Below are 19,007 nucleotides of genomic sequence, written 5' to 3'. Positions count from 1 at the left end.
AGGTCTCTTCTGTACTGTATGATTCTATGATAATTCTAACCCAAAGCAAACTGTGCTCCACCAAAACACAATTCAGCCCTCTGAATTGGGTCTACATTTACATAATTAACTTACCTTGGAACATAGACCCATCTCACATAACTCACTGTTGTCGCTGAACTCAATCCATGATCCCCTTCACCAATAACTTAGCTTTTCAAGTCACAGGGCTTCATGCCAGAGTTCATGATCCTTATTGCCAATATCATCCCTCCACATGCTGATCTAATGCTTGATACATCACAAAATTGTCACTGGTTTTATCTCTGTATCTCAACCCCACATCAGGGAATCAAAATTTCACATCCAACCTTTTTACCTTACTCTGCTCTCCGCCTTTCTCAGTCTTGTGGGGTCTTTACACCACCTATGGACCCCTTCCTCATCAATGCTTCAATGCCATATCAAAAGGGTCTCAAGCCAGCATCTGAAATTTTTTGGCAGTGTTGTTGGAAATTTCAGTACTGATTTTATTTGTCCCAACACAGAGCTATGCAATCTAAATCTCTAAGTTGATGTGGTTCAAGTATATGCGTCTGATTACATCCACTGTGTCAAACTCAACTGTAGATCAATAGGTTTCAACTCAAGCTTACTAAATAAACTGCATCATGAAAGTAAAAGTTGTTCATATAGATCGTTATGGTCAGAGTCTAGACAGCACATAAAAAGACCAGAATTGGGCCTTTAACATTTTATAGCTCATTTGTGAGATCAGATGATATGTCCTGGAGTTTTAAGCTTCTGTGCTCACTATGCCTGTGGTTACGCTGAGCACGAATGCAATTTCAAGCTGCGGAGCTTATTATGGTAAACACCATTATTTACTTGTAGCTCTGAACATTATGTCTTTAAAAAGTAATAAAGTGGAGCAAGTACTAAGTGGAGTGCTTTTCTTTTCAGTGAGAATGGCAAGTTGGAAAGCATTGAAGAGGGAAATTGATTAGCTGCAACTGTGACCAAGATGAATGTTGTTCATAGCATTCCTTCACAGAATGTGTTTGATGGATACTTGTCAACTTCTTGGAAGTTATTCAGCTATCCAAGTTTGCCCTTCCCTCCCACTAGGCTTCAGCACAGCGTGGGGGCAGAATTCTGAAGTCCACCTCATACTTTAGATGAGACACATGAGGAGTAATGGCACCAATTGAACTACAGCAGGAGGAGGAACACCAGCACCTCCACAGACGTGCTTCTCCTCAGCTACAAACTGTTCCACAGGACAGAGAGAATGGAGATTGGAGATTCAACCAGAAGGAGCTGAACACCATTCAGCATAAAACCCACAGAGGATCAGCTCTCTTAATATGGATGCACACAGTTCCTCAAGAGGTTCAGGTATTCACAACAGATCATTACTGACATCTGTAGCCTCAAGAGCTCCTTCTCAGTGAATCAGGTGCATTCCTGGTGATTATCAAGATGCCTGAAATTGGAGGGACAACAACTTCAGATCTCTACCCATCCTCAAGATTGTGTGCTCTCATTTGCAAGTAATGATGAGTTTGCGCAGATAGGATACAATACAACATTTTCAGAAGGTGACTGTGTGCAAGAAGACAAAATGATAAAGGTGAAGGTCAGTTTCAGCATTGGCTGTTCACATGATAATGTGAGGACATGCCTATATTGCAAGTCACTATTGGAGTATACCAAGCATCAATACTTTATCTCTGTTCCACTATGGCTCTGGTGGAAACATAAGCATACTTTGAACTATATCAGTCTGAGGGGTCATAAGAGTGTCATTCACCATATTTTGAAAAAGAGTAGTACTTGTTTCCCAGCAAGCATCATTGTGCAATCAGAGAAACTTGGAAGGATGTAGTTTCTTAAATATATTAGAGTCATGGTAGTTCCCAGCTTATCTGGCACAGATCCCTACACTTTGAATCAATGGTCACATATAGTTTGACATTGATGGAGTGAAAGCCTTTTTCAATTGATGAACTCTACAGTTTGGTGATAGAGTGCTCTCAATGCAATATGGGTGCAGTCAGTAGTGTCCTACATGTGGGGGAAGCCAGTAATGGTGGAGAATCATCTTGTCCAATATGCTTGATTCGCCATGTCATGAGGGAGGGACATGGCAGTGATCTAGGGAAAATGGTATCACTGACATCCCAGAAGCATTTATAGGCCAAGGATTGAAAGATGTCACACAAGTTCTTAACTGTTCCTTGGGAATGAGTTGCTGGCTTAAAAATTCAGGGTAGCTTTGACTTTGATGGCCATTGGGATGGGTTTGCCACCCAGTGGCTCTGAGCATAAGTTTTCCCCAATAAATGACATAATTCAATGATGATGAATTGGAACGTTCTTAAATCAGTGTTTTCACAATTCTCCAGAAAGGTGAAGAAAATATCAGAGGGGCCTATACATCCAGGGTCACGTCCTTTTCCTCAGCCTCCTTGGTGGATTGTTGCCTGCTGTCATTATGCCTTTAGCAGAGCCTCAAACTTTCATAAAATTATTTCATCCCAAAAGAAAAAGACTCCAGTCACTCTGCTCACTTTGCACATGGTGACAGCTGGTTTTGTGCAGTCATTGCAATAACCGAACATGCACAGTTGTCATTTAGTCAATGACGACAAGGTTACAACCTTGCATTCTTGTGAGTGGCTCCCCTTCAGAAGCAAGATGATCCCCCCATTCTTCATGTTCATTTTTGAGTTACTGTCCCAGTGACCCCTTCAATCTCCCTCCTTCCATTTCTGTTGAGCCCCTATCTATTAATGTTCCCAGTTTATTCCCCAGAATCTACAGCCTTGCGAAGTGTTATTCCCTCGTTGACCCTAAACTCTCCTCATGAAGAGTCCTGAGTGACCTGTGACCTGTGAGACCACCCCTTCATGGATTTCCCCATCTCCTCCTATGGTCTAACGTACTACTTTTATATATAGAATTGCCCTCTTCACCATAACCATTCCCATTACTAATCCAGTGCAATGAATCCCACCCCCAGACAAGAGATGCCCTTTCCTCAGGGGTCCATCTGACCGTTACTGAACAAACCTCCAGGACAAACAATGGCTGAGCCCCAGAATGGATTTGGCAGGACAGTTCTGACTGAGTATAGCTCAGCCCTTGGACTGATGTCTGCACAGCACAACTGATGCCACCGTAATCTCTTTACTATTTGCACTTGATCAGCAAGACTAATTCCTGATGAAGGGCTTTTGCTCGAAACATCGATTCTCCTGCTCCTTGATGCGGCCTGACCTGCTGTGCTATTCCAGCACCACAGTCTTGATTCTAATCTCCAGCATCTGCAGTACTCACTTTCGCCAAGACTGATCACAGCTCAATTCTCGGACTGCAAAGTCACTGACCACCGATCTCTGGTAGGATCAAATGCCTGATGACCTGAGTCAATCTCCAAGACTGGAACTGAACAAACCCTTTGAGTGATTTTGATGGTATCTCTTGACTGGCCACTGTCTCCTTGATCCTACTATGGAGTGCTCCTTTTCAGACAAGGGCATTTGCTTGAATTGCATGCAGTGTATTTGCTGCATGTATTACTAACATCTAAGTAGGGACAAAGTTTGCATTAAGAGAGCAACCTAGGCACTATAAAATACATTCCTTGCAGATGAGGTGTGTGCGTCCCTGCATGCCAACAGTGCAATTATGGGCAAGCCAGACCTGCAAGCCAGATGGTTGAAGATCAAATCAATGGGTGATTTAGTTTGACACTAGGCAAGGTGACGTAATATGATACAGATATTTGCTACTGTCCAATTGTGTGGATGAAGGATGGAGGAGGATAGTGCCCATGGAGCATGCAGGGACATGATAGTGATGGCACAGCAGGATGATAGCCTGGACAACAATTAGCGAGGCTGAAGACACTAAGTATCCAAGCGGACTTGCTTGTCAGGTATTTGAGCCATCTTGCGAAAGGAGAGTAGAAAGGAGAATTGAAGGAGGCATATACAGTAAATAAGATGAATTCAGCATGGGCAAGACAGAAGTAATATGAGCCTTGCTTCTTTGCTAAGGGAACAAAGTGCAAAAAGACAATGTAAGACAAGGTTGGTGTGAGCATCCAGGTTGGCTCAGAGTGAGGCCTACGACAGCAAGTAAAGAGTTCAGAGATGTTGCATGGTGAAGTCCATGAACTGAGTGCATATCCCTAAGCACATAGCGACCTGGCTGCAGCATTACAATGATAGTTGTCATTACAGTCAGAGGCACAGTCTTGAAATTCAGAAGCAAGCTGTAAATGGATCAGATATGTGCCATGAGAGTTCTTAGGGGCTGGCACATGTTGGTTGCCAATGTCTGTGAATATAGAGGTTTATAAAATTAATAGTGGCATTGATAGGGTAAATAGACAAGATCCTTTCCCTGGGGTGGTGGAGTCCAGGACTAGAGGGCATAGATTTAGGTTGAGAGGGGAAAGATTTACAAAGGACTAAGGGGCAACATTTTCATGCTGAGAGTGATGCATATATAAAATGAGCTGTCAGAGGAAGTGGTGGAGGCTGGTACAATTATAACATTTAAAAGGCATCTGGATGGGTATATGAATAGGAAACGTTTAGAGAGATATGGGCCAAGTGCTAGCAAATGGGACTAGATTGGGTTAGGATATCTGATCGGCAAGGACGGGTTGGATGGAAAAGTCTGTTTCCAGGCTATACATCGTTAAGACTCTTTGACTCTATGGGGCTAGTGCCTGTGGACTGTGCTCTGTAATACTGGTGGTCAATGTCTAACATGGGAATCCTTGGAACAAGTGGTGAACTGAAGTCACCAGCTCCCAGCTTTGACTTCCATGTGGAGAATTCTTGGCATCTAGCTTGCTTAGCACAAACAAGAAATTGAATATTAGTGAGCATTAACAAGGTCTTTAACATGCAATAATCTCCTGTCATTGGTAACTCACCATTGCCTAGCAAGAACCATGGCTCGCCACTTGGTCAATGCGTATAAGATGAAGTGAGACACTCCTGACATTGAGATATGCATCACCGGATTTCTCACCTAATTCTGCCGCTTACCTTGCCATAGTTTACATTGTTGAGATAATTTAATTAAACTTAAATTTGGGAATTTTGCCACAGTTAAGTCCATGAACTGATAGCGTTTCAATGGTTGCTGATGATTCTTGCATCTGACAACATTTTATCTGCAGCACTGCTAATGGCCTTTAGTAATAAAGGTATGCAATTTATAAAATGAACTTTGTTGTAAACTGACAAGAAGTTCTCCTGAAGTTTCTAATAATGGTATTGGCATAAGCACTTCTATTTGGTGTACTCACTTTTTTCATGTTACTTTATGCCCTTAGTAAACTTTCTATTGGATAACAGCAAAACAATTTTCTCTGTAGAGTGACTGAAGCAAATGCATAACTGATTTTGATTACCTTGAAGTAACCCAGCTAGAATTTGTTCACCCTTTGAGATCAGTTAGAAAACTCCAACCAAAATTGTGAAGCTACCTGTCCTCAATTACATAACTCAGATAAATAGAACAATAATGGAATTTTATAACTTCTGCCTTTTGTCAAAATGAAAATGATCGCATGCACTTTCTTTACAAATTGATCACATTGAGCACATTTCATTCTGTTTCAGATCTCTGCATTTTAACTCATGATCAGGCTTGTGAATAACACTTCAGACAACAACAACTACCATCAGGGATGATAAGATGTTAGAATCCTGTGGAAATTTCTTTGATGTCACAGAATGCTGAGATTAAATAATCAGCTCTTCCTGAAACAGCCATATAGTGAGGTTAAATAGAAGAAAAGAGAAAACAGCAAAGATTCTGCTGTTCCAATTCTCCTGACTTCCATCCCATTTGTTCTGAGAAGGCTTATGCCATAATCTTCAAGACTCCCATGAAAATTGGACCCAAATTAAAGTTGTCCGTTTTTCTGTTAGCTTCCAGTCTTGTGTATTGCTGCCCTGCAGAGAACGAGAGACAGAGAAAATAATTGGAGCTCATTAATGAGTCACTCAACCAAGGCATGTGCATTTGTGTGAGCTGTATAATTATTTGTATGATCAGTTACAAGATATGGACATCAGAATTAGGATTGCAACAGGATGAAGAAATTTGCTCATAAATACAAGTAGGGTTCGTAGCCTTTTATGTGCAACCAGGTGACTGTGATATGCTGCTGTACATCCTGTGAAAATAACAGCAGCTGCTGATAGCGCAGCTAAAGCTGGAAGGGTTTCTAATTGCTAAAACCTCCCATTGGCATAGAATGAGTAAGTGGGATCTCCTGCAGTAGTGGGGATGTGAAAGAGTGAAGATTGATCGGAATTAGAAAGTGCTGTGAAAATTATGGTGCTGAAGTAAGACATCACACAAAGTTGGTTCTTCACTTAGCTACGCGGGTTAAATGATGCAACATCTTTTCAGTACTGCAGCTGGTTTTGAAGTGTGATTCCAGGTTTGCTACAATGTCTGCCTTGGCATTTCACTTCTCATGAAACAGAAGAAAATATCCTTGTGTATGGCATTCTTCAGATTCACTAGTCAAATTGGGGGTAGATATACAATGTCCTTACTTCAAGATATGCTGTCTCACTATAGTGAAGCTGGTCAAGAGTGTGGTGCTGGAAAAGCACAGCAGGTCAGGCAGCATCCGAGGAGCAGGAGAATCAATGTTTCGGACATGAACCCTTCATCAGGATTCCTGATGAATGGCCCTTGTCTGAAACGTTGATTCTCCTGCTCCCCGGATGCTGCTTGACCTGCTGTGTTTTTCCAGCACCACACTCTCAACTCTGATCTGCAGCATCTGCAGCATCTGCAGTCCTCACTTTCTCCATAGTGGAGCTTGTGTCCACCTAAATTTGTATCAACTAAATAGTTTACAAATGACCAGGGGTTACACTCTCAAGTTTCCAAAGGTAAAAGTTAGTTTGATTTCAGGTGATTGTTATTTTCCCAGTGAATTAAAGCCCTGCGAAACAGCTACTTGACTCTTGAGTATTGTTGGAGCTGTACTTATCCAGACAATTAACTCATAGACGGTGAATTAGTTTTGGAAAGTCAGAAAATGAGTTACTTGCTGCAGAACCTCTTTGTTGTCATCAAATTATTCATATATTGATTAAACTTCGAATCAATGGTGACTATCAGTGGTGACTGGTGGTGAATTTACTAATTCCATGAATAATCAAAGGTTGGTGTTAGGTTCTTTGTTGTTGGGGAAGTTAATTGCCTAGCACGTGTATTGTACAAATTTACCTCTAAGCTGTCTGTTGACCTATTCCTCACTGACCTATTCATTTCCTGCATGTTCTCCCATGGCAGATAAGCTTGCTGAGATTACTACCAAGAGCTGATTCGATTCACAATTAGCAGAAATATCTCAGAACGGACAAGATAGAAAAATATGCAGTATGACATATCAAATTAATTAGCACAACAAAAAAATAATTCTCACAGATACGGATTTAAACAGTTGGAATCTTTAGAAGATGTTTCAGAGGTTTATGGACTTATGACCAGTTATTTCAGACAGTCATATAAAAATCGTGCAGAGGGAAGCTGTGATATTGGCAGTGCCTTCATCTCGATAAGACATTAGACCAAGGACTTGTTTTACAACTCAGATTCTCCCCAGTGTCTTGTCAAACACTGACCAAGCAACCACTATGATTAAATCCATGACTCGATCATTTTCTTTTTGCCATGCTTTCTGCTCTCAAATTATTGGTCTGTTTTACAACAGTGATTACATTTTAAAAGTGTATTACTGGATGCAAATCAACTTGAGACACTCTGAGATCATGAATAGTGATTATTAAATTTTTAAATTTTTTAAAATTTGAGGCAGTGTTAACGTTTCTAAACCAATAATAAATGGTTAAATAAATCTTCTTATCTAAAATAGATTTTGAGACCAAGGAATATTTAGTAACAGTTGAAACTAACCGCAAGATATGAATTTAAAATGGTTTAGAGACATTAATACAAAACATAAAAATGTAGAAGAAGAAACTGAATTATATCATGTGCAAAAGAGAAAAACAACAAAATATATGTAAGGCCACAGTGATTGCATGTTGGTGACATATAACATATTCAAGTCCATTTCCTGGATATGTAAAGAAAGCTATTGACCAACAAACTAAAACAATCTGATCACCAAATACATACACAATCTTGTAATACTTTCTCTGAAAAATAATTAAAGCAGCAACAAATAATCATTGAAAAATGGTTTGCCGCAGTATTGTGCTATGTGTTAAAATATGCTAAAACATATAGAACAACATATTTTGAAATTTTTGGAAATATGTAGGATGGCATTATAAGTGAATTAAGTTTCAGTATTGAATGGAGAAGCCTATTTGATGTAAAACAAGTGTTTGACAAGAATGTACAATAAATAGCAAAGAATAACAAAGAGCTACCAACTTACAGAAAGCTCTATATTCAAAATTGTGCCTCATCGAGTAATCTAGAACCAGAGGACACAGTTTCAAAACAAAGGTCTCCCATTTAAGGAGGAATTTCTTCTCTCAGAGGGTCATTATTGTCTTGAATTCTTTCCCTCAGTGAGCAGTGGAGGTTGGTTTATTGAGCATATTCAAGGCCATATTACAGATTTTTGATTGAAAAATGAGTCAAGGATTATGTGGAACAGGGAGGAAAGTGCAGTAAGGCCACAAGGATATCATCATGCCTCTGTGACAAACATCATTTCTTTCTTTCTATTCTATCCTACCATGTGGTCGCTGTTTAGGACAGCTGTACTCTGCTCTCACAAGTGACTTATTGCCTTAATCATTTCAAATCTCTTCTCCTGAATTTTCCTGAACTTAGCTCATCTCTCTCCCTCCACTATGTTAATATGATTATGAATTCACAGAGCCATGCCACCATCTTTTCCTGGCTTTTTCTCCTTCCTAAATATTATGTACCCTTCAACATTCAGGTCCTGATCTATGTCATCCTGCAGTTATGGCTCTGGAATGGCTACTGGATTACACACATTTATTTCTGTTTGCACTTTTAGATCATCTTTTTGTGTCAATGCTACATGCGTTTAGTTTTGAGCCTTTAATTATGTGTTTCCTGTAGCCTTATCAGCCGTAGACCATCCCAACAGTACAGCTCCTCCTTTTTGCAGTATTGGAGCCAATGTTCCACAAATCAGAACCCATTTTATCCCATCAGTCTTTGAGTCACACATTTATTTTATTAATTTTATTTGTCATATTCCAACTTGCATGTAGCTCAGGAATTAATCCAGAGATTATTACCTTTGAGGTTCTGCTTCCTATTTTGATGTTTAGCTCCTCATAATGACTGTGCAGCACCTTCTTCTTTGTCCTGCCTATGTTATTGACACATACATGGACCATGACAACTGTATCCTCCCTTTCCCAATGTATATACATCTCTAGTTCTAATCAGACATCCTGACCTCTAGAACCAAGCAGGCAAAGCAGTCTTCTAGACTCTCATTCTTTCCAGCAGCGAGCGGTGTCACTCTGCCACACTATCGCCACTACATTCCATTTTTCTCTCTGCTCCACTTGAATAGTTTCCTGTACCAACATGCCTTGTTCAATTAGCTAATCCACCCTGTTGAACTCTCATTCATATAAACAAGCAGAAACATCCTGAAATCTATTGGGAAACTACAAATTTAAGGATCCTATATTCCTGCTTTATGGCTGCCCATACTTGATTTAGCTGTAGATGCACTTCTATACACCTGACCACTTACCAAATCAGAAGGCCCTATCCTAAGGGGCATGATTACCTTCTCTTATAAAATATCCAGGTAGACTGGAGACTGAACTGCAGGCAATGACTCTGAGCCAAAGTTTCTGGAACCACAAACGCTTACTGTTACCTTAGATCACGTTGCTAGCCCGGAGCTCCCACTTGATGCAGTTGTGACCCATCAGCTATCTGACCATTCTTAATGAGAAGTGAGCTGCCTTTATCAAGAGATCCTAGTGGACAGCTTAGTATGATGTATTTCCTGGTCTGGGACTCCTGGGTGTGAACACATTTCAGAGTGTCCCTTACATAGAGACGTAATAGTACCGCACAGAAACAGACCCTTAGGTTCAACTCATCTATGCCAACCAGATATCCTCAAACAATTCAGTCCCATTTGCCAGCATTTGTCCCATATTGCTCTAATCACTTCCTATTCGTGTACTCATCCAAATGCCTTTTAAATGCTGTAATTGTATCAGTCTCCATCACTTCCTCTGGCAGCTCATTCCACAAGCGTACCACTTTCTGCATGGAAAACTTGCCCCTTACACCCCTTTAAAAATTTTCCCCTCTCACCTTAAACCTATGCCATCTAAGTTTTGGATATCCCTACCCTGGATACCACTCTATCCACACCCCTCATGATTTTATAAACCTCTAAAAGGTCTCCCCTCAGCCTCCTATGTTCCAGAGAAAATAGCCCCAGCCTATTTAGCCTCACCTTATAGCTCAAACTCTCCAATCTATTTATGTGAATTCTTTTCTGAACTGTTCCAAACTAACAATATCTTTCCTATAGCATGGAGACCAAAATTGAGTGCAATATTCCAAAAGTGGCCTAACCAATAGTCTGGGCATGAGCCCTTCTTCAGGAATCCTGAAGAAGGGCTTATGCCTGAAACGTCGATTCTCCTGCTCTTTGGATGCTGCCTGACCTGCTGTGCTTTTCCAGCAACACATTTTCAGCTCTGATCTCCAGCATCTGCAGTCCTTACTTTCTCCTCCTAACCAATATTCTGTACAGCTTGAACATGACCTCCCAAATCCTATATCCAATGCACTGACCAATAAAGGCAAGTGTACCAAATGCCTTCTTTACCATCTACCTGCGACTCCACTTTCAGTTAACTACGAACCTGCACCCCAAGGTCTCTTTGTCTGGCAATACTTTCTAGGACCCTACCATTAAGTGCACAAGTCCTGACCTGATTTGCCTTGCCAAAATGCAATACCTCACATTTAATTAAATTAAACTTCATCTGCTACTTCTCAGCCCAAATGACCAAGGTCCTGTTGTACACTTAGAAAACCTTCTTCACCGTCACCACCAATTTTGGTGTCCTTTGCAAGCTTATTTGTGTTCCATTTGCCTAGCAATAAACAACAATATTCTACTAGCACTCCCAATCACTTGCTGTATCTGCATGCTAACTTTGTGATTCATGTACCAGGACACCTACATCTCTCTGTACTGCAGACTTCTACAGTATATTTTCGTTTAAGTAGTATATTACTTTTCCATTGTTCCTGCCAAATTTTACAAGTTCACAATTTCCCTACTTATTACCTGTCAAAGTTTTGCCCACTCAGATAACATAACTTTAATCACTTTGAGATTCCTTTAGATGTCTCCTATTTAATCTTTGTGCCATCATAAAGTTTAGTTACAACAATCGCTTACCCTTCATTCAATTCATTGATATAGGTTATAAATAATGAAGGCCCCAGCACTGATCCCTGTGGCACTCTACTGATTACAACTCAACAAATAACTCAGTAATTCTTAAATTTAAAAAAATCTTTATACATAACGGCTTCTTTAGGTTCTAAAGTAAGCAATTTAATCTCTCAAACTTGCTCCAGCACTCACAGAGAATGTGTTTGATCTGTGATCTTACTCCATACATGTGCCTTTTCCCCAAATGCTTTGGTTTACAAAAATCTATCAGTTTCAAAATGAACAATTGATCTGCGTCAATCACAATTTATAAAGATTGATCCTAATTTCTACCACTATGTGGGAATAAGTGTTTCCTAATATCATTCTTCGAAGAGCTATCTCTGAATTTTACACTGTGCTCCCATTCATGTGCTCTCCGAAAAGTGAAATGTTCCTTCAATTTTACTGTGTCTCCCCTAATATTTTGAAAATTATAATCAAATCATCTCTTAACTTTATCACTCCTAGAAATGCCACTCCTTGCAGCATTGCCTTTTCAGGTTAGGAATGATTTTCTGCTCAATATCTCTACTCTGTGTCAGTTTCTGCTCTGCTCCCTAATCAGGTCAAAAGCTTTGTTAGCATTGCATGAGCAATTTATCAAACTAAAAGCAATATTCATAACTTATGACAATAAACATTTGTAGTTTATTTAATTTGACTATTCCAATACTCCATTTACTTCTTTTAAAATCATACAATGAGTACATCTACATCTGAGGATTTGTTTGTGTTCGTCATTATTTCCTTTATTCCTAATTTTTGTTTGCATTAATTTTAGTGAATTCCTATTCCTGAGCCAATATTAAATCAGGTGAAGAGGAAGAAATGTTTTTCCTTTTTTTAACCACCTCTCATTGATCATTTTAAAAAAAAACCTTTGTTTCTTTTTTACCACATAGCAATATACTTCATTTTCCAGCAAACTATTTTATTGAGAGTGTCTTTTTTTACTTATATTCATTCAAAGAAATGTGCGTGCCACCAGTGAGGCCAACAATTATTGCCCACACCCAATTACCCTGGACAAGGTAATGGTAAACAGCTTCCTTGAATCACTGCAGTCCTTGGGATGTAGAATGGAAATCCAGGAATTTGACCCAGTAACAACGAAGGAATAGTGATACATCTCCAAGTTAGGATAGTATATAGCTTGGAAGGAAACTTGCAGGTGATGGCATACTCATACATCAAGTGGCCTTGTCCTTCTAGGGAATGGTGGTTGTGGGTTTGGAAGATGGTGTTGGAGGAATCTTGGGTGAGTTGCTTCGGTGCAACTTGTAAATGGTACATACGGCTGCCACTGTGTGTGAGTGGTGAACAGTGAATTTTGAATGTTGAATATGACAGATTGCTAAGCTTAGATCTAAAATGTTGGCTGAACAATTTGGCATGCAAATAATTTGAGTTTTCGCTTCACCAGGTTGACACCTCATTTTTAGATCTGCCTGGTGCTGCTCCGGGGACAGAGAGTTCCAGCCATTGTTGTCACAGATTCCATTTTCCTTCTGTTTCACTGCTGAAAAGCATCTGATGAAATGAAGTTCAGTGCATATCCTGGGGGGTAACTCCATTGGCTGTCTAAAGAGATTAACTGACAGGCAATATTTCATTTCCCAATTTACGAAGTCATACATTAAACAGGAGATGTGAATTTCTTGATCTTGAGTCAGTTTCCTTTTTTTATTCATTTGTGGGACTTGGACATTGCTGGTTGGTCAGCTTTGATAGCCCATCCCTATTTTCCCTTCAGAAGGTGGTGGTGAGCTGCCTTCTTGAATCGCTGCAGTCCATTTGCTGTGAGTTGACCCACAATGGTGGTAGGGAGGGAATTCCAGGATTTTGATCCAATGGCTGTGAAGGAATGGTGGTATATTTCCAAGTCAGGGTGGTGAGTGACTTAGAGGGGAACTTGCAAGTGGTGGTATTCCCAAGTACCTGCTGCCCTTGTCCTTCTAGGTGGAAGTGGTCATAGGTTTGAAAGATGCTGTTTAAAGATCTTTGGTGAATTTCTGCAGTGCACCTTGCAGATAGTACACATTGCTGCTACTGAGTGCTGGTGGTGGAGGGATTGAATGTTTATAGATGTGGTCCCAATCAAGCGGGTTGCTTTGTCCTGCATGGTGTCAAGCTTTTTGAGTGTTGTTGGAGCTGCAAGTTGGGAGTATTCCATCATGCTCCTAGTTTGTGCCTTGTAGATGGTGGATCAACTTTGGAGTGTCGGGAGGTGAGTTACTCGCTATAGTATCCCTAGTCTCTGACCTACTCTTGTAGCCATTGTTTTATGTGGTGAGTCCAGTTGAGTTTCTGGTCAATGGTAACCCCAAAGATGTTGACAGTGGGGGGGGGGGGGGGGGGGGGGAGGAGGGGAGTTCAGTGATAGGAATACTGCTGAGCGTCAAGGGACAGTGGTTAGAGTGTCTGTTATTGGTGATGGTCATTATCTGGCATTTATGTGGCATGAATATTACTTGTTGGCCCAAGCCTAGATATTGTCCAGATCTTGTTGCATTTGAGCACAGACTGCTTCAGATTCTGAGGTCATGAATGGTGCTGAACATTGTGCAATCATTGGCGAACAACCCCACTTCTGACCTTATGACAGAGGGAAGGTCATTGATGAAGCAGCTGAAGATTGTTGGGCTAGGGCATTACCCTGAGGAACTCCTGCAGACATGTCCTGAAGTTGAAATAACTGACCCTCCACAACCACAGCCAGGTATAACTCTAACCAGTAGAGTTTTTGCCCCCGATACCTATTGACTCCAGTTTTGCCATGGGTCCTTGATGCCATACTCTGTCAAATGCGGCCTGATGTTGAAGGCTGTCACTCTCACCTCACCTCTGGAATTCAGCTCTTTTGTTCATGTTTGAACCAAGACTGTAAAAAGATCAGGAGCTGAGTGACCCTGATGAAACACAAAATGGGCTTCACTGAGCTGGTTGTTGCTGAGAGGTGCTGCTTGATAGCACTGTTGATGACCCCTTCCATCACTTTACTGATGATGGGGTGCAGACTGATTGGGTGGTAATTGGCTGGGTTGGGTTTGTCTTGCTTTTTGTATACAGGACACACCTAGGCAATTTTCCACATTGTTGGGTAGTTGTCAGTGTTGTAACTATACTGGAAGAGCTTGGCTAGGGCAGCTCGGCAAGTTCTGGAGCACATGTCTTCAGTACTATTGACGGTATGTTATCAGGGCCCATTGCCTTTACAGTATCCAGTGCCTCCAGCCATTTCTTGATACCATTTGGAGTGAATCAAATTGGCTGGAGACTGGTATCTGTGATGCTGGGGACCACTGCTGGAGCAGGTCAGATTTCAGCATATTAAAACTAATTCAAAAATAAAAATCATTGAAACATTGAGGTGGTTTTTGTGGCATTAATTGCAAACATTAATGGGTAGATTTTCAGGAGACAATTATAAATGAGTGAATAAGAACAGCATTTCAGAGAATAGGGCAAAATGTGAGATAGTTTGGTTGAAGGAATATGGCGGTCATATTTCTTGTAAAGCAAAAAAATTAAATGAGATATAAGAACAAAGAGGTGCAATAATTGAGAAAGCAAAGTTGATGTAGCCTGCAAGTTATTATGGCTCACCCCAAGACAAAGAACAATACAAAAAAGGCATGATTAAATTAAAATCTTGGTTAATTGGACTCTTCTCACTACATGCAATATTGGTCTACATACTAAAAACACACTGGAGTTCTAGAAAAAGTGAGATTTACAAATATAGTTGTTTGGCAGCACAGAGCTTAAGCATTGAAAACTTCACCATGTTTGTTTTTTCAGCAATCTTGCACTCAAGACAATTTGCAAAAAGTGTTTGGTCAAGGAGATGGTTTTAAGCATTATGTCAAAATGGGTGAAGTGAGATGCAGGAAGGGAATTCTGGGGTCAAGGCACAGCTACCAATGGTGAAGCAATTAAAATCAGAAATGTTCAAGAGGCCAGAATTAGTTGAGTGCAGAAATTTTGGAGTGTTGGGAGGGTGAAGGACATTACAAGGAAAGTGACTGTAAGATTATGGAGGTATCCAGAAACAAGAATGAGAACTTCAAAATTATGTCATTGCTTTTCTATAGCCTGCATTAGAACTTCAGTGTAAATTCACATTTTCATAAATATCCCTCTGCTGTGTTCCCTGGAGGTGCTACAGTGATGTGCAAACCCATTTATAATGTTAGGTGAAACTGACATTCAATCTTATAAAATTAGCTGCTGGGAAGAAGCTCTATGCATATGTGTCCAAGCAGATGTTCACAACGACTTTTGAGAGTTAGCTTTGTATGAGCTGCAATAAGAGCTCTCAAATCTGCAGCAATGTGTAGGAATCACTATCCGTGAGGTCACGGTAGCGCTCCAGAGCTGTCAACATGCTTGGGAAAGTTGAGAGGGACAGTCCTTTATGGTAAGCTCAGCTAGTTTGGGAATTCTACCCGTGCTGTTGGCGTCATAAACCAGCTGTCCAGCCAACTGAACTAACCACAAACCACCCCAAAATTATCCAGTTTCGATGATCGATCTCGATTGAAGGCGCCTCTGTGTGATTAGAATTCCAATTACTGTCCGATTCAATGGAGCACAGTTTTAAGCAATGGGATTGGGAATCACAGAAACACAATCCTGGGAAGGATTAATAAAGAGGCACCATAACTTTCGAAGCTGAAAAGCAGCCCTGTAACTTAAGGGTTAGGAGATCCAGGGTGCTACCTTTAACACTGCGGTGCAGTGCACAGCTCTTGTTTTCAAATCGGATTTCAATGAGAGCCTCCATCACAGATGCACAGAAACTGCCGAGGCTCACCGACAGCGTTAGCAGCAAATAAAAAAAACACATCAGTTCCCCAGATAAATCAAAAGACAGGGATGGTTTTTGAAATGGTGAATTCTTGCAAACAGAATGGATGTGATTTTTGTTCTCATTTACTTTATAGACAGGCGCTGGATTCCAGTTAGTACACTATATAGACGTTACGCTCCCGCATCTCGATTGTGGAAATGGTGCTTATTTCAACGGGACCTTTCGTGTGGCTAGCTACCCAGCCACACACAGTACAGTGTGCCGATGTAATTTCCATAACAAAATACTTCGGGATGTGGAACGAAACAAAGTTTTTGAATTACCTGGGCAGGGAAGGACTTCAGTAAAACAGTCTATTTGTTACTGTTATAGCATGCCTCAATTCAGCAAAACAAACAAATACTGGCCCAAATCATCTCGATTCCTTTCTTCATGCGCATTGCCAAACCTGAGCAACCCGTGAGGAGACTGAGAGAGAATACTGCGGTGATGGTATTTGGTGTAAACTTCAGTCTAAAGCTTAGTTCCATTTTATATGCAGACAATATGAGTCTAATTAACCGCACATTTTTGAGAGGGCGGGCTCTGTAGAATGACAGGGGTAAACATTTCCACTCAAAGTTCAGCAAAGTGTAATAATCTGCTCGTTCTGAAGAAGAGTCACTGGACCCAAAACATTAGCCGCTTTTCTCCACAGAGGCTGAGTTTGTCCAGCAATTCCTGTTTTTATTTATGGTCATGTTCAGGTTTGTAGCGAATGAACCAAGCATTGCGGGTTTTGAGTTGAGGAAGTGTACCCTATCTCACCGGGTACGGGTTATCGGATCTACCTGTTTTAATATTGCGAACAACGTTTACTTTCCAAAACCAGTTTGACACCATAAGATGTGTAGCACCTATTCCGACCTTTATCCTACATCGAAATTGCTACAAATCTTATTAGCCCTTGACCTAACTTTAACAAATCTTATTAACCCACACTTGAGAGATCCTCAATTAACACTTAGTGCTATCGCTTGGGCTTCTGTCAACTAAACTCAAAACCAGATTACCCATGCTAATCCCAAAACAGGTACAAAGGCACAATCACCATCACCATGTCCGATATAATTGTCATTTATGCAAGAGTTGACTTGAATGATCATCTTAACAGACCATTTGTACTGTCATCCTCTAATTCCATGCAAACACCAATTCTCCAAATTTCACTTGGCGCGAACCCCAATGTAAATGAACGCATTGAATCCAAATGCTTCCACGTTCACAGTCACAAGAAACAATCGCTACCAGAGCAGCAGGACCAACCATCAACCAGAAGGCGAAAGAAATCCTTACCGTTGAGTTGACCGAGCAGAAGCAGGTATGGCAGTATCATGGCGGTGTATATTCGGGGCAGGAGCGGGGAGACATGCTGCTGAGTTCGCATCTTCTCCCGTTCACATCTCTCCGTCCCACCAGAAAGCGTGTGTGTGTGTCCGAGATCCGCGCAGCCGCCACTCTGGCAGCGATAGGGGCTGGCCTGGGAGGACGGAGCACTTTATCACAAACGCTTATGTAACCTGACCACCTGAAGAACCATTAGGGTCTGCTGTCGGGTAATGAATAGCCAGCAAGGAGGGAGCAGACTGCTTCACTCTTGTTAACTTACTGGGAAAGACGATGTCCTTACCATCAGCGCGCGAAGAAGCCAGTTTTCCGTCATTTGGGATCGACAACGCGAATAAGTCAAATGGTGTAAAATTACAACACATTCGGTAGGGAGCCACTTGGAAGGGTCTCGCTGCATTCCTCAGGAAAAGTGGCATCTTATTACATAAATGTTCTATTAGGATGGATTTACAAGTAATCTCCATGGTAAATCCGACCTCATATGATATAGAAGCAGCTGCAGTCTGCACCATTCAGTTCATGACCGATTTGATAACCCTCCGCTTTCCTCCACAAACCCTGATTCCATCACTCATTAAAAATTTGACTGTCTCAACTGTAAGGAGTTCATTCCATAAGTTCACCACCCTCAGAGAGCAAATCCCCCTCTACTCTGTCATAAGTGGGTGACTCCTTACTCCAAGATTATGTTCGGTGGCCTTAGACGCTCCTAAAAGGGACACAAGCTGTCCGCATTTTGTATCTGGTGAGATCACCTCTCAGTCTTCCAGAGGCCAACAAGGTTTTCTTTATATCTCTTTCGAATATAGAGCAGAGGAGTTGGAAGGTGGTGAAGTTGTATTCTCCTCTTGCAGTATGCGGGAGGTAAGGGTGACCACTAATGTCCCTGCTGACCTCACCTGCAAGAAGTGCACCCAACTCCAGCTCCTTACGGACTGAGCTGGATGAACTTCAGGTCATTTGGGAGGTTGAGGGGGTGATAGAGAGGAGATTTGGGAGGTAGTATCAGCTATGTTACAGGATAAAAGTATCTGGTTCACCGTCAGGAGAGGGAAAGGGAATAGGCAATTTGAGCAGGGATTCCCTATGGCTCTTCCCTCAATAATTCTTATACTGCTTTGGATACTGTTGGGGGGCACCTACCAGGGAAAAGCCACAGAGGCCAGGTCTCCTGGTTCTATTGCTCAGAAGGGAAGTGGGGAGGACAGCAGAGTGATAGTGATAGGAGATTCAATGGTTAGAGAAACAGACAGGAGATTCTGTGGTTGTGAATGAGACTCCTGAGTGGTATATTGCCTACATTGTGCCAGGGTCAGGGATGGCTCGGAT

General features: G+C 41.2%; 1 protein-coding gene across 1 annotated transcript in view; it reads right to left on the bottom strand.

Moving 5' to 3' along the window:
- Positions 1–17,799, bottom strand: part of rxfp2b (relaxin family peptide receptor 2b) — a 144,292-nt gene extending 126,493 nt beyond the window's left edge. Inside the window, exon 1 of the mRNA XM_060826776.1 lies at positions 17,625–17,799. Within this exon, the coding sequence (XP_060682759.1) occupies positions 17,625–17,715 (91 nt within the window). The 5' untranslated portion in view covers positions 17,716–17,799. The remainder of the gene's footprint in view (positions 1–17,624) is intronic.
- Positions 17,800–19,007: the final 1,208 nt, after the last annotated feature.

The sequence above is a fragment of the Hemiscyllium ocellatum genome, chromosome 6, assembly GCF_020745735.1.
Source record: "Hemiscyllium ocellatum isolate sHemOce1 chromosome 6, sHemOce1.pat.X.cur, whole genome shotgun sequence".
NCBI lineage: Eukaryota > Metazoa > Chordata > Chondrichthyes > Orectolobiformes > Hemiscylliidae > Hemiscyllium > Hemiscyllium ocellatum.
The sequence above is the reverse complement of the archived record's forward strand: the minus strand, read 5'-3'. Positions and strand labels throughout refer to the sequence as shown.